This window comes from Hyla sarda, chromosome 4, assembly GCF_029499605.1.
Source record: "Hyla sarda isolate aHylSar1 chromosome 4, aHylSar1.hap1, whole genome shotgun sequence".
Lineage (NCBI taxonomy): Eukaryota > Metazoa > Chordata > Amphibia > Anura > Hylidae > Hyla > Hyla sarda.
The window spans coordinates 181,089,104-181,111,300 of NC_079192.1; the positions used below are offsets into that span (position 1 = coordinate 181,089,104).

The 22,197-nt window shown below is 45.4% G+C and overlaps 1 protein-coding gene across 1 annotated transcript; it reads left to right on the forward strand.

Annotated features, from left to right (window-relative positions):
• The first annotated feature begins 20,088 nt into the window (after nucleotides 1-20,088).
• On the forward strand, nucleotides 20,089-21,063 carry LOC130368780 (DNA damage-regulated autophagy modulator protein 1-like). Its single transcript, XM_056572991.1, has 2 exons — nucleotides 20,089-21,013; nucleotides 21,049-21,063. The coding sequence occupies exon 1, from the start codon at nucleotides 20,167-20,169 to the stop codon at nucleotides 20,890-20,892; it is 726 nt and encodes a 241-aa protein (XP_056428966.1). The 5' UTR covers nucleotides 20,089-20,166; the 3' UTR covers nucleotides 20,893-21,013; nucleotides 21,049-21,063.
• The last annotated feature ends 1,134 nt before the right edge of the window (nucleotides 21,064-22,197 follow it).

Sequence of the window (22,197 nt, forward strand, 5' to 3'; positions counted from 1 at the left end):
GTCTCCATCACCATGACAAACAAGGTAGGGGACAATGGACATCCCTGTCTGGTCCCGTTGCTTATGGAGAAAGAGGGGGATATCACCTCATTGACTAGAATGGAGGCAGTGGGTTGAGAGTATAGGGATAAGATTGCATTGACAAAGCTATCCGGGATACAGAATTTCACCAGTACTGCTCTCATATAATCCCAGCTAACTCTGTCAAAGGCCTTCTCGGCATCTATGCCGAGAAGAGCCAGAGGAGAGCCCCGTGAGGATGTCACTTGTATCCCGGTGAGGAGTCTCCACGTATTCATCCGTCCCTCCCTCCCTGGAATGAAACCCGCTTGTTCATGCCCAGTAAGGTGGGGAAGAAGGTTCTTTAACCGTATGGATAGCAATTTCGCCCAGATCTTCAGGTCCAAATTTAGAAGAGAGATCGGACGATAACTGCTGCAAGATGAAGGGTCCTTCCCCTCCTTTGGCAGAACAGTTATATGCGCTTCCTGAGTCTGTCTCTGTATTGAGTCTCCCCCAAACACTGCAGCACAAAATTCAGTGAGTATTGACAAAAGAATGTTCTTAAAGGACTTATAATAAGAGAGAGGCAGACCATCTGGTCCCGGGCTCTTCCCGGGAGGAAATGAAGACAACACTTTGTCAACCTCCTCTTCTGTGATATGTCTTAAAAGATCACCCTTCATCTCATCTGTGAGCATTGGAAGATCGAGGTCACTCAGGAAGGACTCAGTAAGCTTCCTCCTCTCACTGGAGTGTACCTCCGTATCACCCTCTCTCAAATTATACAGGCCATGGTAGAATTTATGAAAGGAGAGGGCAATGTTATTGGATAGTCTATGCGTCTCTCCCTGTGAATCCTTGATTGCATGAATGTGGGACTTCGCTCTCGCCTTCGTCAATAAGGTAGACATAAGTTTACCACCCTTATCCCCATGGGCATACAATTTGTGCCTGTAGTGCCTGTATGCCTTAGAGGACCTCTCCTGTAGATAGGACAGGAGTTTCTCTCTACAAGCAAGGAGCTCTGCATGAGCGTCAATCGCTAGTGTACGTTTATGGTTCCTTTCCAATCTAGCTATCTCTGAAAGTAAATTGTTCACTTTAAGCTGACGTTCTCTCTTCAACTTCGACCCCCCATGCTATGAATATACCTCTGATATAAGATTTATGAGCCTCCCATACCATAGGCGTGGGCGGCCCTGAAGTTGAGTTAATGTCAAAGTAAAATTTTAGGTTCGATTCTATATCAAACTTAAACCTTTGGTCCTCCAGTAAGGTCTCATTCAATCGCCATCTGAGAGGGGAGGGAGAGGGAGGAGCAAGTGAAAGGGAGAGGTGGATAGGGGCATGATCAGAGACTGTTATGGAGGTAATGCCAGCAGCAGTGAGGTTAGTAAGTAAAGGAGCCTGTACAAGAAGATAATCTAACCTCTGGAGGGAAGAAAGAAAGAGTGGGCTGAGTCAGCCAAGCATGTTAAGAACAACACGTATAGGGAGCCATGGACTGAGGGGAGAAAAACAATAATGCATTGTAGTGAAATGGTAACGTGTAGACAGTCCTGTAACAAAAGACAAACCCACTAGGGATTAAAGCGTCCCAGCTACATAACCACCACATCATAAGCGTAATCTTGAAAGTAAGCTGGGGTAGTATCCAGTCCAGGGAGTGTTCATACCCTCTCTCTGTGAAGTACTCTGATCGGGACAAATACTATTGGATCTATCCCTCCCCCGGGGCTGTTAGTCCCATAACATTACCACAATACGTTTGCCCTCAGCAAAGTCCCGATTAATCACCAGACCTCCACGGGCCAGCGTCTAGGTCTCTGCGATCAGCCGACCGCGCCGTCTCCACCGAATGTGGCTCCACACCATCCTCAGCCTCACCACTGCAGCAGAGAAAAAGGCCATCTTGTCCTCAGGGTAAATACAGGTACCATTGTCATCGCAACGAATCCAGGAGAGTCCTGTGACCTCAGCATCCGAGAGGAAATCATCTTTGAGGTGGCTGTCCCTTCACCGGTGTCTTCTTGCCTTTATTGGATTTGCGTCGAGCCTCCTGTTTCCAGTCCTCCTGCCTGGGAAGACTCGGCAGCGGGGGTAGGTCTGCAACCGGAAACCAGCTGACGATCTCCATCGGCTCTATGTCTAAAGTCAACCATCTCGCACCGAGGTCATCAGGAGTGCGGACGGTAAGTCTCTTGCCATGCAGGTTAATATAAAGGGGAATAACCAGACATAGGTGATCCCCTTCTCCCTCAGCCTTTCCAGCAATGGCATCAACAGCCTCCTCTTCGCCTATGTTGTAGGGGAGATGTCTTGGTATAGCAATATTTCATCTTCACCTAGTTTAAGCGGTCTGTGATCCCTAGCTGCCTGCAGCACTGCAGCGGTATCTATATAGGACATTAATCCACAGACAACGTCTCTAGGTGGCTCCATCGGACGGGGTTTAGGGCGCAGCGCTCTGTGTATGCACTCGACAGGGATTTTCGCAGCTCTTTCTGGCCCAAGCAGAGTGGAGAAGATTTCTGCAGCCGCGTCTAAATCTTAAATTTTTCCTGCGGCTCCTATTCTCCTGGTCTTCTATAAGGGTCATCGCAGTATTGACATGCTCCACTAAACTGTGCTGCCGTTGTGCCATCACTTCAGAGTGGGCTGCTATGCCTGCACACGCCGTCTCCAAGGCATCTGTCCTGTGTCCGATGGAGTGAACTTCAGTTTTTATTTCCGTGAGATCGGTAAGTACCGGCTTCAAGGCGCCTTCTTTAGGAAAGACTTGAAGAACTGCGGTGATATCACAGCCGGGTCTGCACAGTCCTCTTCCCCCTCAGAGCCCTCCGCATCGCCATACAGCAACTGAAGGGAAGCAGCCGGCACCATCTTGGGTTGCCTGGCGGGAGATGCAGCTCCCTTCTTTTTAAGAAATTTCGCCATGTCCGCTTGGCTTTTCCCCGGGGAATCTCCCGACTCCTGATAGGTTCCCCTACCAATTTTGCCAATTTTTAAGCAGATAAAGAGGGAATGATGGGTGTTAGGAGCGTGTTAGGATGGGAGCAGCAGTCTCACACGTTCATCCGAGTCAGCGGCGAGCAGAAGATGACAATTTTAAACGTATACATTTTCCTGCATGTAGTTATGATTTTTTTCTGAAATAATACAAAATCAAACCTATACAAGTAGGGTATCATTTTAACCAGATGGACCTAGAGAATAAAGATAAGGTATCATTTTTAACAAAAAACGTACTACGTAGAAACGGAAGCCCCCAAAAGTTACAAAATGGCTGTATTTTTTAAACTTTGTCGCACAATGATTTTTTTCCGTTTCGCTGTAGATTTTTGGGTAAAATGACTGATATCATTACAAAGTGGAATTGGTGGTGCAAAAAATAAGCCATAATACAGATTTTTAGGTGCAAAATTTAAAGAGTTATGATTTTTTAAAGGTAAGAAGGAAAAAACGAAAGAGCAAAAAACGTAAAACGCCCGGTCCTTAAGGGGTTAATGTCTAGGTATTATAACTGTATAGGACCTTAGCAGGTCATGTGACTTGTAAATTATGTTTCTACTATTGTTTAAGGACTTTCCTGGGCCATGTTATGTACCCAGGGTTCACTGGGTCAGGACTTACAGGTTTGCTGACCAATGTTGCATAAAATATGCAAGTAAAGTTCTTCAGTTTATTCATAAAATCTGCTATGGACAGTCTGCTATTCTCCCTGTCGTTTTTAGGACGGTTGGCGGCAGGACCATTAATGAGAGCACAGAGGAGTCCTATCAGACAGGAGAGAGCACAGAGGACTGCTATCAGACAGGAAAGAGCACAGAAGAGTCTTACCAGACAGGAAAGAGCACAGAGGAGTGCTATCAGACAGGAGAGAGCACAGTGGAGTGCTATCAGACAGGAGAGAGCACAGAGGAGTGCTATCAGGCAGAAGAGAGCATAGAATAGTGCTATCAGACAGGAAAGAGTCCAGAGGAGTACTAACAGGCAGGAGAGAGCACAGAGGAGTACTATCAGACAGGAGAGAGTACAGAGGAGTACTATCAGACTGGAGAGAGCATAGAGGAGTGCTATCAGACAGGAGAGAGCATAGAGGAGTGCTATCAGACAGGAGAGAGCACAGAGGAGTGCTATCAGACAGGAGAGAGCTCAGAGAAATACTATCAGACAGAAGAGAGCACAGAGGAGTGCTATCAGACAGGAAAGAGCACAGAGGAGTGCTATCAGACAGGAGAAAGCATAGAGGAGTGCTTGTAGCTTGTCTGCTCCCTCCCATTGTATGTGTGCTTAGATTTACACTGGAGGTGACTGAGGAGCAATCTGCAAGTCGGGCCTATGGCTGCCGTAATTTGGTTCCTGGTTTTATTCATCTGGCCAGGTAGGTTAGTTGATAGGACCCGCACCATTTGAGAAACCTTGGCATGGTGTGCGGGCTCAATTGTGTCCTTCATATAAGGATATACTGGCTAATGTCTCAATTTTACATCAGTTTTGAGGGTTAGCTAATGTCATTCTTTACATTAACCACAGTTGTGAAACCACATTGTGATCCATAGCTGCAGGTCCTCCACTCCAATGTAGGTGCACAACTGCACTTGGAGTTAAGCACCTTGTATCACCTTAGTTCACATTAATATAAGTGTTTGTTTACAGACAGGAGAGAGCCCAGAGGAGTACTATCAGACAGGAGAGAGCACAGATGAGTACTATCAGACAGGAGAGAGCACAGAGGAGTGCTATCAGACAGGAGAGAGCACAGAGAAATCTTATCGGACAGGAGAGAGCCCAGCCTCATTAATATATATGGGGCTGCTGCCACTAAATTCTCTCTCTTAGTTCCTGGCACTTATGGAAAGTACATCTCAGCACAAATCTCAATTTCAAGCTAGGCCAAAGCCTAAGAACCTGCAGCCACAAAACCGTGAGTTATCAAAGCTCAATCTACAAAATCCTGTGTGACTACTACTCTCATCAAATCTATCACTAGTAGCACAGTGGCTAGCATCAAAGCTCATTGTTTCCAAGTCCCAGCAAAACCTGTGAGGAACCTGTATCCCAGTTCACTCATAAGAGACTGTTATGTACCAAGCTTGGGACGGTGGTTACAGGCTTCCATTATGGGTAAGTGAGGTTCCTTTCACTAATCATTAGTGATATACTTTGGGCCCATTCTCTATACCAATCATGTGATATAGCAGTTAGCTTCTCACTACTACTGGGGCCCTTTCTGGACCCCTGGTTACTTCTTTTTGAATAGGAGCCATATAACATCATTTCCTGACCTCACTATATATACATCCATTGTGATTTTTTCTTTTACTGTACCTGATCCACCTACGTGTTTTCCGGTTGTATCTGAGACATCTCATTTTGTATTGCTTTATACATACACACCTGGTATTTTATCCTTATTGAAATTAGTCACATATGTGTGACGCTTTTTAACATTTTGGATATAATAATAAAAAATGTTGCATATTTATCAGTAGCAATTGCTCTCTGTTTGAGTTTTTTCTCTTTCTTTGCATAAAATATGTACCAAGCTTGTTGCATAAAATATGCAAGTAAAGTTCTTCAGTTTATTCATAAAATCTGCTGTGGACATTCTGCTATTCTCCCTGTCGTTTTTAGGACGGTTGGTGGCAGGACCATTAACCCTGAGGAAACCGCACCCTTGCGTCAAGAAAACTAAGGGTTAATGCCACCAGACCCCACACTAACATAGCAGCACCCCAGACACCATTGCTCTCCTTGCTCACCACACTATCAGACAGGAGAGACCACAGAGGAGTACTATCAGACAGGAGAGAGCACAGAGGAGTGCTATCAGACAGGTGAGACCACAGAGGAGTACTATCAGACAGGAGAGAGCACAGAGGAGTGCTATCAGACAGGAGAGAGCACAGAGGAGTACTATCAGACAGGAGAGAGAAAAGATGAATACTATCAGACCGAAGAGAGCACAGAGGAGTCATATTAGACAGGAAAGAGAGCACAGAGGAGTCATCTAAGACAGGGAGAGCACAGAGGAGTCCTATCAGACAGGAGAGAGCACAGAGGACTGCTATCAGACAGGAAAGAGCACAGTGGAGTGCTATCAGACAGGAGAGAGCACAGAGGAGTGCTATCAGGCAGAAGAGAGCATAGAATAGTGCTATCAGACAGGAAAGAGCCCAGAGGAGTACTAACAGGCAGGAGAGAGCACAGAGGAGTGCTATCAGACAGGAGAAAGCACAGAGGAATCTTATCAGACAGGAGAAAGCATAGAGGAGTGCTTGTAGCTTGTCTGCGCCCGCACCATTTGAGAAACCTTGGCATGGTGTGCGGGCTCAATTGTGTCCTTCATATAAGGATATACTGGCTAATGTCTCAATTTTACATCAGTTTTGAGGGTTAGCTAATGTCATTCTTTACATTAACCACAGTTGTGAAACCACATTGTGATCCATAGCTGCAGGTCCTCCACTCCAATGTAGGTGCACAACTGCACTTGGAGTTAAGCACCTTGTATCACCTTAGATCACATTAATATAAGTGTTTGTTTACAGACAGGAGAGAGCCCAGAGGAGTACTATCAGACAGGAGAGAGCACAGAGGAGTGCTATCAGACAGGAGAGAGCACAGAGAAATCTTATCGGACAGGAGAGAGCCCAGAGGAGTGCTAACAGACAGGAGAGAGCACAGAGGAGTGCTAACAGACAGGAGAGAGCACAGAGGAGTGCTATCAGACAGGAGAGAGCACAGAGGAAGGATATCAGACAGGAGAGAGCACAGAGGAATGCTATCAGACAGGAGAGATAACACAAAGCAGTACTATCAGACTGGAGAGAGCACAGAGGAGTACTATCAGACAGGAGAGAGTACAGAGGAGTACTATCAGACTGGTGAGAGCATAGAGGAGTGCTATCAGACAGGAGAGAGCATAGAGGAGTGCTATCAGACAGGAGAGAGCACAGAGGAGTACTATCAGACAGGAGAGAGCACAGAGGAGGGATATCAGACAGGAGAGAGCTCAGAGGAGTGCTATCAGACAGGAGAGAGCTCAGAGAAGTACTATCAGACAGAAGAGAGCACAGAGGAGTGCTATCAGACAGGAAAGAGCACAGAGGAGTGCTATCAGACAGGAGAAAGCATAGAGGATTGCTGTCAGACAGGAGAGAGCACAGAGGAATCTTATCAGACAGGAAAAAGCATAGAGGAGTGTGTGTAGCTTGTCTACTCCCTCCCATTGTATGTGTGCTTAGATTCACACTGGAGGGGACTGAGGAGCAATCTGCAAGTCGGGTTTATCGCTGCCGTAATTTGGTTCCTGGTTTTATTTATCTGGCCAGGTAGGTTAGTTGATAGGACCCGCACCATTTAAGAAACCTTGGTGTGGTGTGCAGGCTCAAGTGTGTCCTTCATATAAGGATATACTGGCTAATGTCTCAATTTTACATCAGTTTTGAGGGTTAGCTAATGTCATTCTTTACATTAACCACAGTTGTTAAACCACATTGTGATCCATAGGTGCAGGTCCTCCACTCCAATGTAGGTGCACAACTGCACTTGGAGTTAAGCGCCTTGTATCACCTTAGATCACATTAATGTAAGTGTTTGTTTACAGACAGGAGAGAGCCCAGAGGAGTGCTATCAGACAGGAGAGAGCACAGAGGAGTACTATCAGACAGGAGAGAGCACAGAGGAGTGCTATCAGACAGGAGAGAGCATAGAGGAATCTTATCGGACAGGAGAGAGCCCAGAGGAGTACTATCAGACAGGAGAGAGCACAGAGGAGTGCTATCAGACAGGAGAGAGCATAGAGGAAGGATATCAGACAGGAGAGAGCCCAGAGGAGTACTATCAGACAGGAGAGAGCACAGAGGAGTGCTATCAGACAGGTGAGAGCATAGAGGAAGGATATCAGACAGGAGAGAGCACAGAGGAATGCTATCAGACAGGAGAGAGAGCACAGAGGAGTACTATCAGAATGGAGAGAGCACAGATGAGTACTATCAGACAGGAGAGAGTACAGAGGAGTACTATCAGACAGGAGAGAGCACAGAGGAGTGCTATCAGACTGGGGAGAGCACAGAGGAATGCTATCAGACAAATTTACATCTTCCAGCATGCCTGGCAGTTATAATCTATATATATGAAACTCAACGTGTGTGTGTGTGTGTGTATGTATGTATGTGTGTATGTTCCAGCATCATGTCCAAACGGCTAAAGATATTAACATGAAACTTGGCTCGCATGTTACTTATATGTCAACAACAAACATAGGATAGGTGATTTAACCCTTACTCACCCCCATTTACCAGGGGCGGGGTTTATGTTTAAAGTTCAATACAAGTCTATGGGAAATATATGTTATTGCATAACTTCCAAACGGCTGGAGATATTTCGATAATACTTGGTCAAATGTTACTTATATGTCCACTTAAAATATAGGATAGTTAATTTAACCCTTAACTACCCCCATTTGTGAGGGTCAGAGTTTTTGTTTAAAGTCCCATGCAAATCAATGGGAAATGTATGTTCCCACACGACTTCCGTACGGCTGGAGATATTTCAATAACTGGTACACAAATTACGGGTCAGGATAGGAGGTCGACATAGGAGGTCGGGATAGGAGGTCGGGATAGGAGGAGGGGATAGGAGGACTGGTTAGGAGGTCGGAATAGGAGGACCAGGATAGGAGGACCGGGATATGAGGACCGGGATAGGAGGTCGGGATAGGAGGTCCAGATAGGAGGTCCAGATAGGAGGACGGGATAGGAGGACTGGATAGGAGGTCGGGATAGGAGGTTGAGATAGGAGGTTGGGATTGGAGGTCGGGTTTGGAGGTCGGGATAGGAGGTCCGGATAGGAGGTCGAGATAGGAGAACGGTATAGGAGTACGGTATAGGAGGTCGGAATAGGAGAACGGGATAGGAAGACGGGATAGGAGGACAGGATAGGAGGTCAAGATAGGAGGTCGGGATAGGTGGATGGGATAGGAGGATGGAATAGATGGACTGGATAGGCGGACGGGATAGGAGGACAGAAAAGGAGGAAGTGAAAGGAGGATGGGAAAGGAGGTCGAGATATGAGGACGGAATAGGAGGACGGGAAAGGAGGACGAGAAAGGAGAACGGGATAGGAGTACGGGATAGGAGGACGGGATAGGAGGACGGGATAGGAGGACGGGATAGATGGATGGGATAGATGGACGGGATAGGAGGACGGGTTAGGAGGATGGGAGAGGAGGACGGGAAAGGAGGACGGGAAAGGAGGACGGGAAAGGAGGTCAAGATAGGAGGACAGGAAAGGAGGTCGAGATAGGAGGACGGGAAAGGAGAACAGGAAAGGAGGTCGAGATAAGAGGACGGGAAAGGAGGACGGGATAGGTGGTCGAGATAGGAGGACGGGAAAGGAGGGCGGGAAAGGAGGTCGAGATATGAGGACGGGAAAGGAGGACAGGATAGGAGGATGTGATAGGAGGACGGGATAGGAGGACGGGATAGGAGAACAGGATAGGAGGTCGGGATAGGAGGTCGGGATATGATGACGGGATAGGAGGTCGGGATGTGACAACAATATATGAGGACGGGATATGAAGTCAAAAGCTTCCTTCTTTGTTTATTTTCCTCCCCAACAAGGATTAGGAAGGAAAAACCGGGCAACGCCGGGTACTCAGCTAGTTATCTTTATATATAAAACTCAACGTGTGTGTGTATGTATGTGTGTATGTATGTGCGTATGTTCAACAGAAACTTCCAAACAGCTAAAGATATTAACATGAAACTTAGCACACATGTTATTTATATGTCAACAACAAACATAGGCTAGGTGATTTAACCCTTACTGAACCCCATTTGCCAGGGGCGGGGTTTTTGTTTAAAGTCCTATACAAGTCTATGGGAAATATATGTTACAGCATAACTTCCAAACGGCCGGAGATATTTGATAATACTTGGTCACATGTTACTTATATGCCCACTTCAAATATAGCCTGGATTCTCAACCCGTGGTACGCGTACCCCAAGGGGTACGCCACGGGTTGAGCGGGGGTACGCGAAAGCGCTGTCAAATACCGGCCATGCATTGGCCAGTATTTGACAGCGCACATTTTTTTTTAGCCGCGGCAGCTCACTGTACAATAGCGCGGCCCAAGCTACTGTGAGTGAGCTGCCGGGTTGCCTGGGAGACATGTGACCTCCCCTTATGTTGCGCGGAGTTGCCGCACAACGCAGGAGGACATCCTGCCGAACGGGTCGCACTGCATCAAGCGGCAGCGAACAGGGTCCCGCCGGAGGCCAGGTAAAAGAGAAAGTTAACAACTGTGTGGGCCAGAGGGGGTTTTGGACGAGGTGGGTTATTACTCCCCATCCCCCCTCCGCCATTATCCCTCTCCCCTTCCATCTTAATCCCCTTGTGCCATTCCCCCTTCCTATGATCCCCTTTTGCCATATTGGATAATAATGGCACAAGGGGATTAAGATGGAGGGGGGAAAATGGCAAAAGGGGTTCAGAGTGAGGGGGGATAATGACACAAGGGGAATAAGATGAAGGGGGGAATAATGACACAAGGGGAATAAGATGGAGGGGGGAATAATGACACAAGGGGAATAAGATGGAGGGAGGGATAATCAACCCCCCCCCCCCACCTCCATATTAATCCCCTTGTACCATTATTATCCAATATGGCAAAAGGGGATCCGAGGAAGGGGGAATAATGGTGCAAGGGGATAAAGATGCAGGGGGAAAAATGGCGCAAGGGGATAAAGATGGAGGAGGAATAATAACACAAGGGAATAAAGATGGAGGAGGAATAATAACACAAGGGGATAAAGATGGAGGAGGAATAATAACACAAGGGGATAAAGATGGAGGAGGAATAATAACACAAGGGGATAAAGATGGAGGGGGAATAATGGGACAAGGGGATAAAGATGGAGGAGGAATAATAACACAAGGGGATAAAGATGGAGGAGGGAATAATAACACAAGGGGATAAAGATGGAGGGGGGAATAATAACACAAGGGAATAAAGATGGAGGAGGAATAATGACACAAGGGGATAAAGATGGAGGAGGGATGCATTAGTATAAAGGTAAGAACACGCCTTTTGTCCGCGGGTACCCCTCGCGCGCAAGTTCCGTGCGAGGGGGTACCCGCGGACATACTTTTAGCCTTTGGGGGTACAGTCGCCAAAAAGGTTGAGAACCACTGAAATATAGGATAGTTAATTTAACCCTTAACTACTCCCATTTGTGAAGGTCGGGGGTTTTGTTTAAAGTTCCATGCAAATCAATGGGAAATGTATGTTCTCACATAACTTCCATATGGCTTGAGATATTTCAATACCTGGTACCCATATTACAGGTCGGGATATGAGGACGGGATGGGAGGTCGAGATAGGAGGTCAAGATAGGAGGTCAAGATAGGAGAACTGGATGGTTGGGATAGGAGGTCGAGTAAGGAGGTCGGGATATGAGGACGGGATATGAGGTGGAGATAGGAGGACGGGATAGGAGGTCGAGTAAGGAGGTCGGGATAGGAGGTGGAGATAGGATGACGGGATAGGGGGTTGAGATAGGAGGACGGGATTGGAGGTCGGGATAGGAGGACGGGATAGGAGGTCGAGATAGGAGGTCGGGATAAGAGGTGGAGATAGGATGACAGGCTAGGGGGTTGAGATAGGAGGACGGGATAGGAGGTCAAGAAAGGGGGATGGGATAGGAGGTCGAGATAGGAGGTCAAAATAGGAGGTCAACATAGGAGGACGGGATAGGAGGACTGGATAGGAGGTCGGGATAGGAGGTCGAGATAGGAGGTCGAGATAGGAGGTCGAGATAGGAGGATGGGATAGGAGGTCGAGATAGGAGGTCAAAATAGGAGGTCAACATAGGAGGACGGGATAGGAGGACGGGATAAGAGGTCAGGATAGGAGGTCGGGATAGGAGGTCGGGATAGGAGGTCGGGATAGGAGGTCAAGATAGGAGGACGGGATAGGAGGTTGAGATAGGAGGTCGGGATAAGAGGTGGAGATAGGAGAATGGGATAGGGGGTTGAGATAGGAGGTCGGGATAGGAGGACGGGATAGGAGGACGGGATAGGAGGTCGGGATAGGAGGACGGGATAGGAGGTCGAGATAGGAGGACGGGATAGGAGGTCAGGATAGGAGGTCGGGATAGGAGGTCGGGATAGAAGGATGGGATAGGAGGACGGGATAGGAGGTTGAGATAGGAGGTCAAGATAGGAGGACAGGACAGGAGGACGGGATAGGAGGATGGAATAGGAGGTCGGGATAGGAGGACTGGATAGGAGGTTGGGATAAGAGTTCGGGATAGGAGGTCGGGATATGAGAACGAGATGTGAGGATGGGATATGAGGTTGGGATATGATGACGGGATAGGAGGTCTGGATATGAGGACAGGATATGGGGTTGGGATAAGACAACAATATATGAGGAGGGGATATGAAGTCAAAAGCTTCCTCTTTTGTTTATTTTCCTCCCCAACAAGGATCAGGAAGGAAAAACTGGGCAACGCCGGGTATTCAGCTAGTTAATCTCTCTCTCTCTCTCTCTCTCTCTCTCTCTCTCTCTCTCTCTCTCTCTCTCTCTCTCTCTCTCTCTCTCTCTCTCTCTCTCTTTATATATATATATATATATATATATATATATAGAAAATGTAATGTGTGTGTATGTGTGTGTGTGTGTGTGTGTATGTTCCAGCATCACGTCCAAACGGCTAAAGATATTAACGTGAAATTTGGCACACGTTACTTATATGTCAACAACAAATATAGGATAGGTGATTTAACCCTTACCCCCTCCCGCCCCCCCATTTGCCAGGGTTGGGGTTTTTGTTTAAACCCTTAACGACACAGGAGGTAAATGTACATCGTGGTGAGATGGTACTTAACGCACCAGGACATACATTTATGTCCTATACATAACCGCAAGCATCGGAGCGATGCCCGGATCATGCGCTGCATGTCCCCGCTGCTGATAGCGCGGATGTCTGCCATTAACCCCTCAGATGACGTGATCAATACAGATCACGGCATCTGCAGAATTGGGGGTCACTAAAATGGATGATCGGATTGAGTGCAGCGAGGCCGCGGCGATCCAATCATCCAGAACAGCAGATGGAGGTCCCCTCACCTGCCTCCGCTGCCTTCCATGGGTCGACCAGAGTAGAAGATGACTAATAACTCTGATCAGTGCTATGCCCTATGAATAGCACTGAACAATATTAGCAATCGAATGATTGCTATAAATAGTCCCCTATGGCAGTGGTTCTCAACCTTTTTGGCGACTGTACCCCCAAAGGCTGAAAGTATGTCCGCGGGTAACCCCTCGCACGGAACTTGCGCGCGAGGGGTACCCGCGGACAAAAGGCGTGTTCTTACCTTTACACTAATGCATCCCTCCTCCATCTTTATCCCCTTGTGTCATTATTCCTCCTCCATCTTTAGCCCCTTGTGTCATTATTCCTCCTCCATCTTTTTCCCCTTGTGTTATTATTCCCCCCTCCATCTTTATACCCTTGTCCCATTATTCCCTCTCCATCTTTATCCCCTTATGTTATTATTCCCCCCTCCATCTTTATCCCCTTGTCCCATTATTCCCCCTCCATCTTTATCCCCTTATGTTATTATTCCTCCTCCATCTTTATCCCCTTGTCCCATTATTCACCTCCATCTTTATCCCCTTGTGTTATTATTCCTCCTCCATCTTTATCCCCTTGTGTTCTTATTCCCCCCTCCATCTTTATCCCCTTGTGTTATTATTCCCTCCTCCATCTTTATCCTCTTGCGATATTATTCCTCCTCCATCTTTATCCCCTTGTCCCATTATTCCCCCCTCCATCTTCATCCCCTTGTGTTATTATTCCTCCTCCATCTTTATCCCCTTGTCCCATTATTCCCCCTCCATCTTTATCCCCTTGTGTTATCATTTCTCCTCCATCTTTATTCCCTTGTCCCATTATTCCCCTCCATCTTTATCCCCTTGTGTCATTATTCCCCCTCCATCTTTATCCCCTTGTACTATTATCATCCAATATGGCAAAAGGGGATCAGATGGAGGGGGGAATTATGGGACAAGGGGATAAAGATGGAGGGAGGGATAATAACACAAGGGGATAAAGATGGAGGAGGAATAATAGTACAATGGGATAAAGATGAAGGAGGAATAATAACACAAGGGGATAAAGATGGAGGAGGAATAATAACACAAGGGGATAAAGATGGAGGGGGAATAATAACACAAGGGGATAAAAATGGAGGAGGAATAATAGTACAAGGGAATAAAGATGGAGGAGGAGGAATAATAACACAGGGGGATAAAGATGGAGGAGGAATAATAACACAAGGAGATAAAGATGGAGGAGGAATAATAACACAAGGGGATAAAGATGGAGGGGGAATAATAGCACAAGGGGATAATGATGGAGGAGGAATAATAACACAAGGGGATAAAGATGGAGGAGGAATAATAGTACAAGGGGATAAAGATGGAGGAGGAATAATAACACAAGGGGATAAAGATGGAGGAGGAGGAATAATACACAGGGGGATAAAGATGGAGGAGTAATAATAACACAAGGGGATAAAGATGGAGGAGGAATAATAACACAGGGGGATAAAGATGGAGGAGGGAATAATAGCACAAGGGGATAAAGATGGAGGAGGAAAAATAACACAAGGGGATAAAGATGGAGGAGGGAATAATAGCACAAGGGGAAAAAGATGGAGGAGGAATAATAACACAAGGAGATAAAGATGGAGGAGGAATATTAGTACAATGGGATGAAGATGGAGGAGGAATAATAACACAAGGGGATAAAGATGGAGGAGGAGGAATAATAACACAGGGGGATAAAGATGGAGGAGGAATAATAACACAGGGGATAAAGATGGAGGGGGAATAATAACACAAGGGGAAAAGATGGAGGAGGAATAATAACACAGGGGGATAAAGATGGAGGAGGAGGAATAGTAACACGGGGATAAAGATGGAGGAAGAATAATAACACAGGGGGATAAAGATGGAGGAGGAATAATAACACAAGGGGATAAAGATGGAGGAGGAATAATAACACAAGGGGATAAAGATGGAGGAGGAATAATGGCACAAGGGGATCAGATGGAGGGGGGAATAATGGGTCAAGGGGATAAAGATGGAGGAGGAATAATAGCCCAGGGGGATAAAGATGGAGGAGGAATAATAACACAGGGGATAAAGATGGAGGAGGAGGAATAGTAACACGGGGATAAAGATGGAGGAAGAATAATAACACAGGGGGATAAAGATGGAGGAGGAATAATAACACAAGGGGATAAAGATGGAGGAGGAATAATAACACAAGGGGATAAAGATGGAGGAGGAATAATGGCACAAGGGGATCAGATGGAGGGGGGAATAATGGGTCAAGGGGATAAAGATGGAGGAGGAATAATAGCACAGGGGGATAAAGATGGAGGAGGAATAATAACACAAGGGGATAAAGATGGAGGGGGGAATAATAACACAAGGGGATAAAGATGGTGGAGGAATAATAGTACAAGGGGATAAAGATGGAGGAGGAATAATAACACAGGGGAAATAGATGGAGGGGGAATAATAACACAAGGAGATAAAGATGGAGGAGGAATAATAACACAGGGGGATAAAGATGGAGGAGGAGGAATAATAACATGGGGATAAAGATGGAGGAGGAATAATGGCACAAGGGGATAAAGATGGAGGAGGGAATAATGGGACAAGGGGATAAAGATGGAGGAGGAATAATAACACAGGGGGATAAAGATGGAGGAGGAATAATGGCACAAGGGGATAAAGATGGAGGGGGGAATAACAACAACAGGGGATAAAGATGGAGGAGGAATAATAACACAAGGGGATAAATATGGAGGAAGAATAATAACACAAGGGGATAAAGATGGAGGAGGAATAATAACACGGGGATAAAGATGGAGGAGGGAATAATAGCACAAGGGGATAAAGATGGAGGAGGAATAATAACACAAGGGGATAAAGATGGAGGAGGGAATAATAACACAAGGGGATAAAGATGGAGGAGGAGGAATAATAACACGGGGATAAAGATGGAGGAGGAATAATAACACAGGGGATAAAGATGGAGGAGGAATAATAAAACAAGGGGATAAAGATGGAGGGGGGAATAATAACACAAGGGGATAAAGATGGAGGAGGAATAATGACACAAAGGGATAAAGATGGAGGAGGAGGAATAATAACACAAGGGGATAAAGATGGAGGGGGAATAATAACACAAGGGGATAAAGATGGAGGAGGAATAATAGTACAAGGGGATAAAGATGGAGGAGTAGGAATAGTAACACAGGGGGATAAAGATGGAGGAGGAATAATAACACAAGGGGATAAAGATGGAAGAGGAATAATAACACAAGGTGATTAAAATGGAGGAGGAATAATAGTACAAGGGGATAAAGATGGAGGAGGAATAATAACACAGGGGAATAAAGATGGAGGAGGAGGAATAATAACACGGGGATAAAGATGGAGGAAGAATAATAACACAGGGGGATAAAGATGGAGGAGGAATAATAACACAAGGGGATAAAGATGGAGGAGGAATAATAACACAAGGGGATAAAGATGGAGGAGGAATAATGGCACAAGGGGATCAGATGGAGGGGGGAATAATGGGTCAAGGGGATAAAGATGGAGGAGGAATAATAACACAAGGGGATAAAGATGGAGGAGGAATAATAACACAAGGGTATAAAGATGGAGGGGGGGAATAATAACACAAGGGGATAAAGATGGAGGAGGAATAATAACACAGGGGGATAAAGATGGAGGGGGAATAATAACACAGGGGGATAAAGATGGAGGAGGAATAATAACACAGGGGATAAAGATGGAGGGAGAAAAATAACACAAGGGGATAAAGATGGAGGAGGAAAAATAACACAGGGGGATAAAGATGGAAGAGGAATAATGGCACAAGGGGATAAAGATGGAGGGGGGAATAATGGGACAACGGGATAAAGATGGAGGAGGAATAATAACACAGGGGGATAAAGATGGAGGAGGAATAATGGAAAAAGGGGATAAAGATGGAGGGGAGAATAATAACACAAGGGGATAAAGATGGAGGAGGAATAATAACACAAGGGGATAAAGATGGAGGAGGAAAAATAACACAAGGGGATAAAGATGGAGGAGGAATAATGGCACAAGGGGATCAGATGGAGGGGGGAATAATGGATCAAGGGGATAAAGATGGAGGAGGAATAATAACACAGGGGGATAAAGATGAAGGAGAAATATTAACACAAGGGGATAAAGATGGAGGGGGGAATAATAACACAAGGGGATAAAGACGGAGGAGGAATAATAACACAAGGGGATAAAGATGGAGGAGGAGGAATAATAACACAAGGGGATAAAGATGGAGGAGAATTAACAACACAAGGGGATAAAGATGGAGGGGGGGACAATTAACCCTACCCCCTCCATATTAATCCCCTTGTGTTATTATTCCCCCTCCATCTTTATCCCCTTGTGTTATTATTCCTCCTCCATCTTTATCCCCTTGCGCCATTATTCCCCCTCCATCTTTATCCCCTTGTGTTATTATTCCTCCTCCATCTTTATCCCCTTGTGTTATTATTCTCCCCTCCATCTTTATCCCCATGTGTTATTATTCCCTCCTCCATCTTTATCCCCTTGTGTTATTATACCTCCTCCATCTTTATCCCCTTGCGCCATTATTCCCCCTCCATCTTTACCCCTTGAACCATTATTCCCCCTTACTCTGATCCCCTTTTGCCATATCGAATAATAATGGTACAAGGGGATTAATATGGAGGGTGGGGGGGTTGATTATCCCTCCCTCCATCTTATTCCCCTTGTGTCATTATTTCTCCCTCCATCTTATTCCCCTTGTGTCATTATTCCCCTTGTGTCATTATTCCCCCCTCCCTCTGATCCCCTTTTGCCATTTCCCCACCTCCATCTTAATCCCCTTGTGCCATTATTATCCAATATGGCAAAAGGGGATCATAGGAAGGGGGAATGGCACAAGGGGCATTAAGATGGAAGGGGAGAGGGATAATGGCGGAGGGGGGATGGTGAGTAATAAAGCACAAGGCATTAAGATGGAGGGGGGAGAGGGATAAAGCACCAGGCATTAAGATGGAGGGGGGGAGAGGGATAAATCACCAGGCATTAAGATGGAGGGGGGAGAGGGATAAAGCACCAGGCATTAAGATGGAGGGGGGAGAGGGATAAAGCACCAGGCATTAAGATGGAGGGGGGAGAGGGATAATGGCGGAGGGGGGATGAGGGAGAAATAAAGCACAAGGCATTAAAATGTAATGCCTTGTGCTTTATTACTTCCCCCACCCCTGCCGCCATTATCCCTCTCCCCCTCTATCTTAATGCCTGGTGCTTTATCCCTCTCATTTTCCCTATTTCACCCCCAAAAAGTATTAAAAAAAAGTGTATCTACATATTTGGTATCACCGCGTGCGTAAATATCCGAACTATTAAATATAATGTTAATGATACCGTACGGTGAATGTAAAAAAAATTAAAAAGTCAAAAATTGCTGCTTTTTTATAACATTTTATTTGCAAAAAATTGATAAAAAGTGAATTAAAAGTTTTATATAAGCAAATATGGTATCAATAAAAAGTGCAGATCACAGCGCCAAAAAATGACCCCTCATACCACCGCTTTTACAGAAAAATGAAAAAGTATTTTAAACGTACCAATTTGGTTAAAAAGTTTTCAATTTTTTTTTTGCGCTACAGCAATAGAAAAGTATGTAATCATGGGTATAATTTTAATCATATTGACCCAAAGAATAAAGAACACATGTCATTTTTATCGTAATTTGTACGGTGTGAAAACGAAACCTTCCAAAATTAGCAAAATTGAGGTTTTCTTTTTAATTTGCGCCATATATTTTTTGGTAAAGTTAGTGATGGCATTACAACGGACAACTGGTCGCGCAAAAACCATCTGACATCAGAGCACTCCTACCATCGCTGATACTGTGAGTGCTAGGAGCGCACAGGGAAATACAGCTGATGTTGGCTGGTGCAGCTCCCGGGATCGCCGCCGCATCAGCCCTCACTCCGCCGCTCATATAGCCGCTGGCTAATGTTCACATCTCTCCCTCCCATAGCTGCCTGCCCCACCACTCACATGTTCACCCACCACCACTCATATCTCTGCCTACCCGCCGCTTACATCTACCCTAGGGTTAGCAATACTACAATTCCCAGCATGCCCTGACAGTGCGGTCATGCCGGGAAATGTCATTTTGCTAATGCTAAGGGAGTTGTAACCATCTGCCTGCTCACATCTCCCCTAGCATTAGCAAAACTACAACTCCCAGCATGTCCTGACATACTGAGGGAGGGGGCTGAGGCCTGCACAGTGAGGCTACGCCCCCTCCCTTGGAGAGGAATTCAAGCAAGTGAGCAACAATAAAAGTTTAATAGAAAAAATAAAATAGGTGCTAGACACATAACAATTAGATGTACATGTCAGGATTAGGTACTGAGCAATATATTTAAAACAATAATAATAATTTTGTTGGATCTGACAGGTACGCTTTAAAGGCTTTTATGCCAGGAATAGTTGAGGGTATTGGATATAAATTGGTGGGGTCATCAATATCACTCATGTTATTCCACATTTTCTAGAGGGGTTTCTGTTCTCTTTCACCGAAAATGTGAAGAGAGGGAAGTAGTAATAGATAGGGAGGGCAGATTTATTATTTTGTATGTTAAAATAGACAGATCATGTGATGGCATTTGTTTATAATCCACCCCCTTTTAGGTAAACAAGATAATAAGCGAAATAAGAAATAATTACATCTTAAATATTGTTATATTGTTCTAATGATTGTTATAAAAATTAAATAAATACATTTTATTATTATCAAATCATCAAAGATGATCAAAATGGAGTCACATCAGGTTCTGTTCATAGCAGACACGTAACCATGGCAACTCCAAGAACCAAAGAGTCGATGTGACATCATGTGATGTCATCATAGAACTCTGGAGGCATTACATTGCTCTGACAGCGCCCAGACCTTCATTCTGTAGATTGTTACAGAGCGATTTGCTATACTTTTGCAGTATTTGCCTTTTGTGCCTTTTTCTTCATCTGCTATGGAGATTAAAGGATTGGGGTTCATCCCCCTCTTCATGGCCCTCTGGTGTATGGTCTGGATCTCCACCAGCTACACCATCACCATCATCCAAGGCCATACTACTTCCCCCCTGATCTATATCAGTGATATGGGGGTTTTCTTTCCTGAACAGATCCCATTCTGTATGGGATTTATAGGGATGGCCATTGCCTCTGTGGGTCTGGCATGGCTGAATTATAGATTCATCTTGTTCCATCGTGAAGCCTTTGGACCCCGTCAGCCATTGATCCAGAAGACCCTACTAGTCATCGCTTGGTCATCCTGTGTCATGACTGTCATCATGTCATTATTTTCAACAACAGACTACCCGATGATTCATCGCATCGCTGCCATCGCTACATTCATCTGTGCTGGAATATACAACATGTGGCAATCCATCCTCCTGTACAAAGTACCGGGAGCATCAAGAGTCATCTGCCATGTAAGAGCCATCTTCTCTTCTATGGCTCTTGCCTGTGTCTTTCTTATTATAGGAACTGGGTTTGTTGTATACATCCAACTGTTTGCTGGAGAATGTGAAGAGATGATTGAAGCCTTTGTCAAAATCATCGAGTGGTCAATTCTGGTCCTCATCCTGCTGACGAATGTGACTTTCTATTCCATCATGGAACACCTATTGTTCACCATGTCCAGGAACACCTGCAGCATCTCCCTTAGGGTTCGGATCGATGCCTTTGGGGTATAGAGGACCATGCAGAACATCATAAGAACCTGTCATCTGTATGTTGGAGTTGAAATTTCACGCCACAGCCCAGAACTTACTACTGAAACAACTAGAACTGCGGCAACTCTAGAGATAAAGACCTAGAGCCAAGAAATCCGACGGCACCAACCTCTCATAACAGCAAGATGGAGGAATAGAACAGATTGTTATGTTCTTATAGTAAATGTCTTATTTAAAAAATGCATAAATAAATGAAAAAATTATGCAAACCTTCTGTTCTTCTTTGTAGTCCTAAACTCCTTAGATGTATAGGAATATGTGTACCTTAATTTTTATTGGGACTGCACAATATGTCGCAATCACATCAGGAATTTTGCGGTTTGTGATATAGCGATTTCATCCATTGCAAAATGTTGCAATAACCTAGATGGTGCTGGGAGGAGAAACAATGAGCCACATGCTTGAGGGGCTGCACAGCACGGGAGCCGACAAACAGGTGAAACACACCTGCCACCACAGGCTCGCCTCCCCTGCGGTGCGGCCTGACCCCTCCAGCGAGCGTCTCCCTGTTTCTCCTCCCAGCAGTGCCTAGCGCTGGAAGGAGGTGTCCTAACCCCTCCCCAACTGGCCGCTGCTGTATATATGTGGTGCAGCCGTGCAATGGGTATATAAAGCAAACTCAGGAGTGGAGCTCGCTTTATACTGGCTAATGCTGTGCAATATCGATCAGGTGAGTTCCAACATTAACCCTTAAGATGCCTCAATTAAAGTTGGTTGCATCAAACAAGTACTGGTAGCTCAATGGAATTTGATCGGGACAGGGGCGGCAAATTTACGGGATCCTGATCAGCTGAGAGAACGGGCCGAGGGTCTCTACCTGCCTCTTTCCTGTCCGATCAGCGCTCCTATATTGCAGACAGCCTCTGCAGCATGTACTAATGGAGCGCTGAAAGATTAATTACACTAACAGATACAAAAACTTTTTATATGTTGTACAATTTTTGCACCTCAGCACTTTCACTTTGATAATATAGATGTGCTTATATATTAATTTGTTTCACTTATGTTTTTCATGTTTGTCTTCATTTATTTTTGATATTTCATGAATTTTTCTTTTTTATTATTTATTATATTTCCATGTATTTTTCACGTGTATATGTATTTATTCACTTTGGTCCCCTCATAGGGTATCATCTAGTACAGTCACTAATAATATTAACCCCTTAAGGACCAAGGACGTACCGGTACGTCCTTGGTCCTGCTCTTCTGATATAACGCGGGGTTACACAGTAACCCCGCGTCATATCATAGTGAAGCCGGGACCCG

Excerpts from the sequence above, each read along its gene's own strand:
- LOC130368780 (XM_056572991.1), top strand. The coding sequence starts at position 20,167 with ATGGAGATTAAAGGATTGGGGTTCATCCCCCTCTTCATGGCCCTCTGG.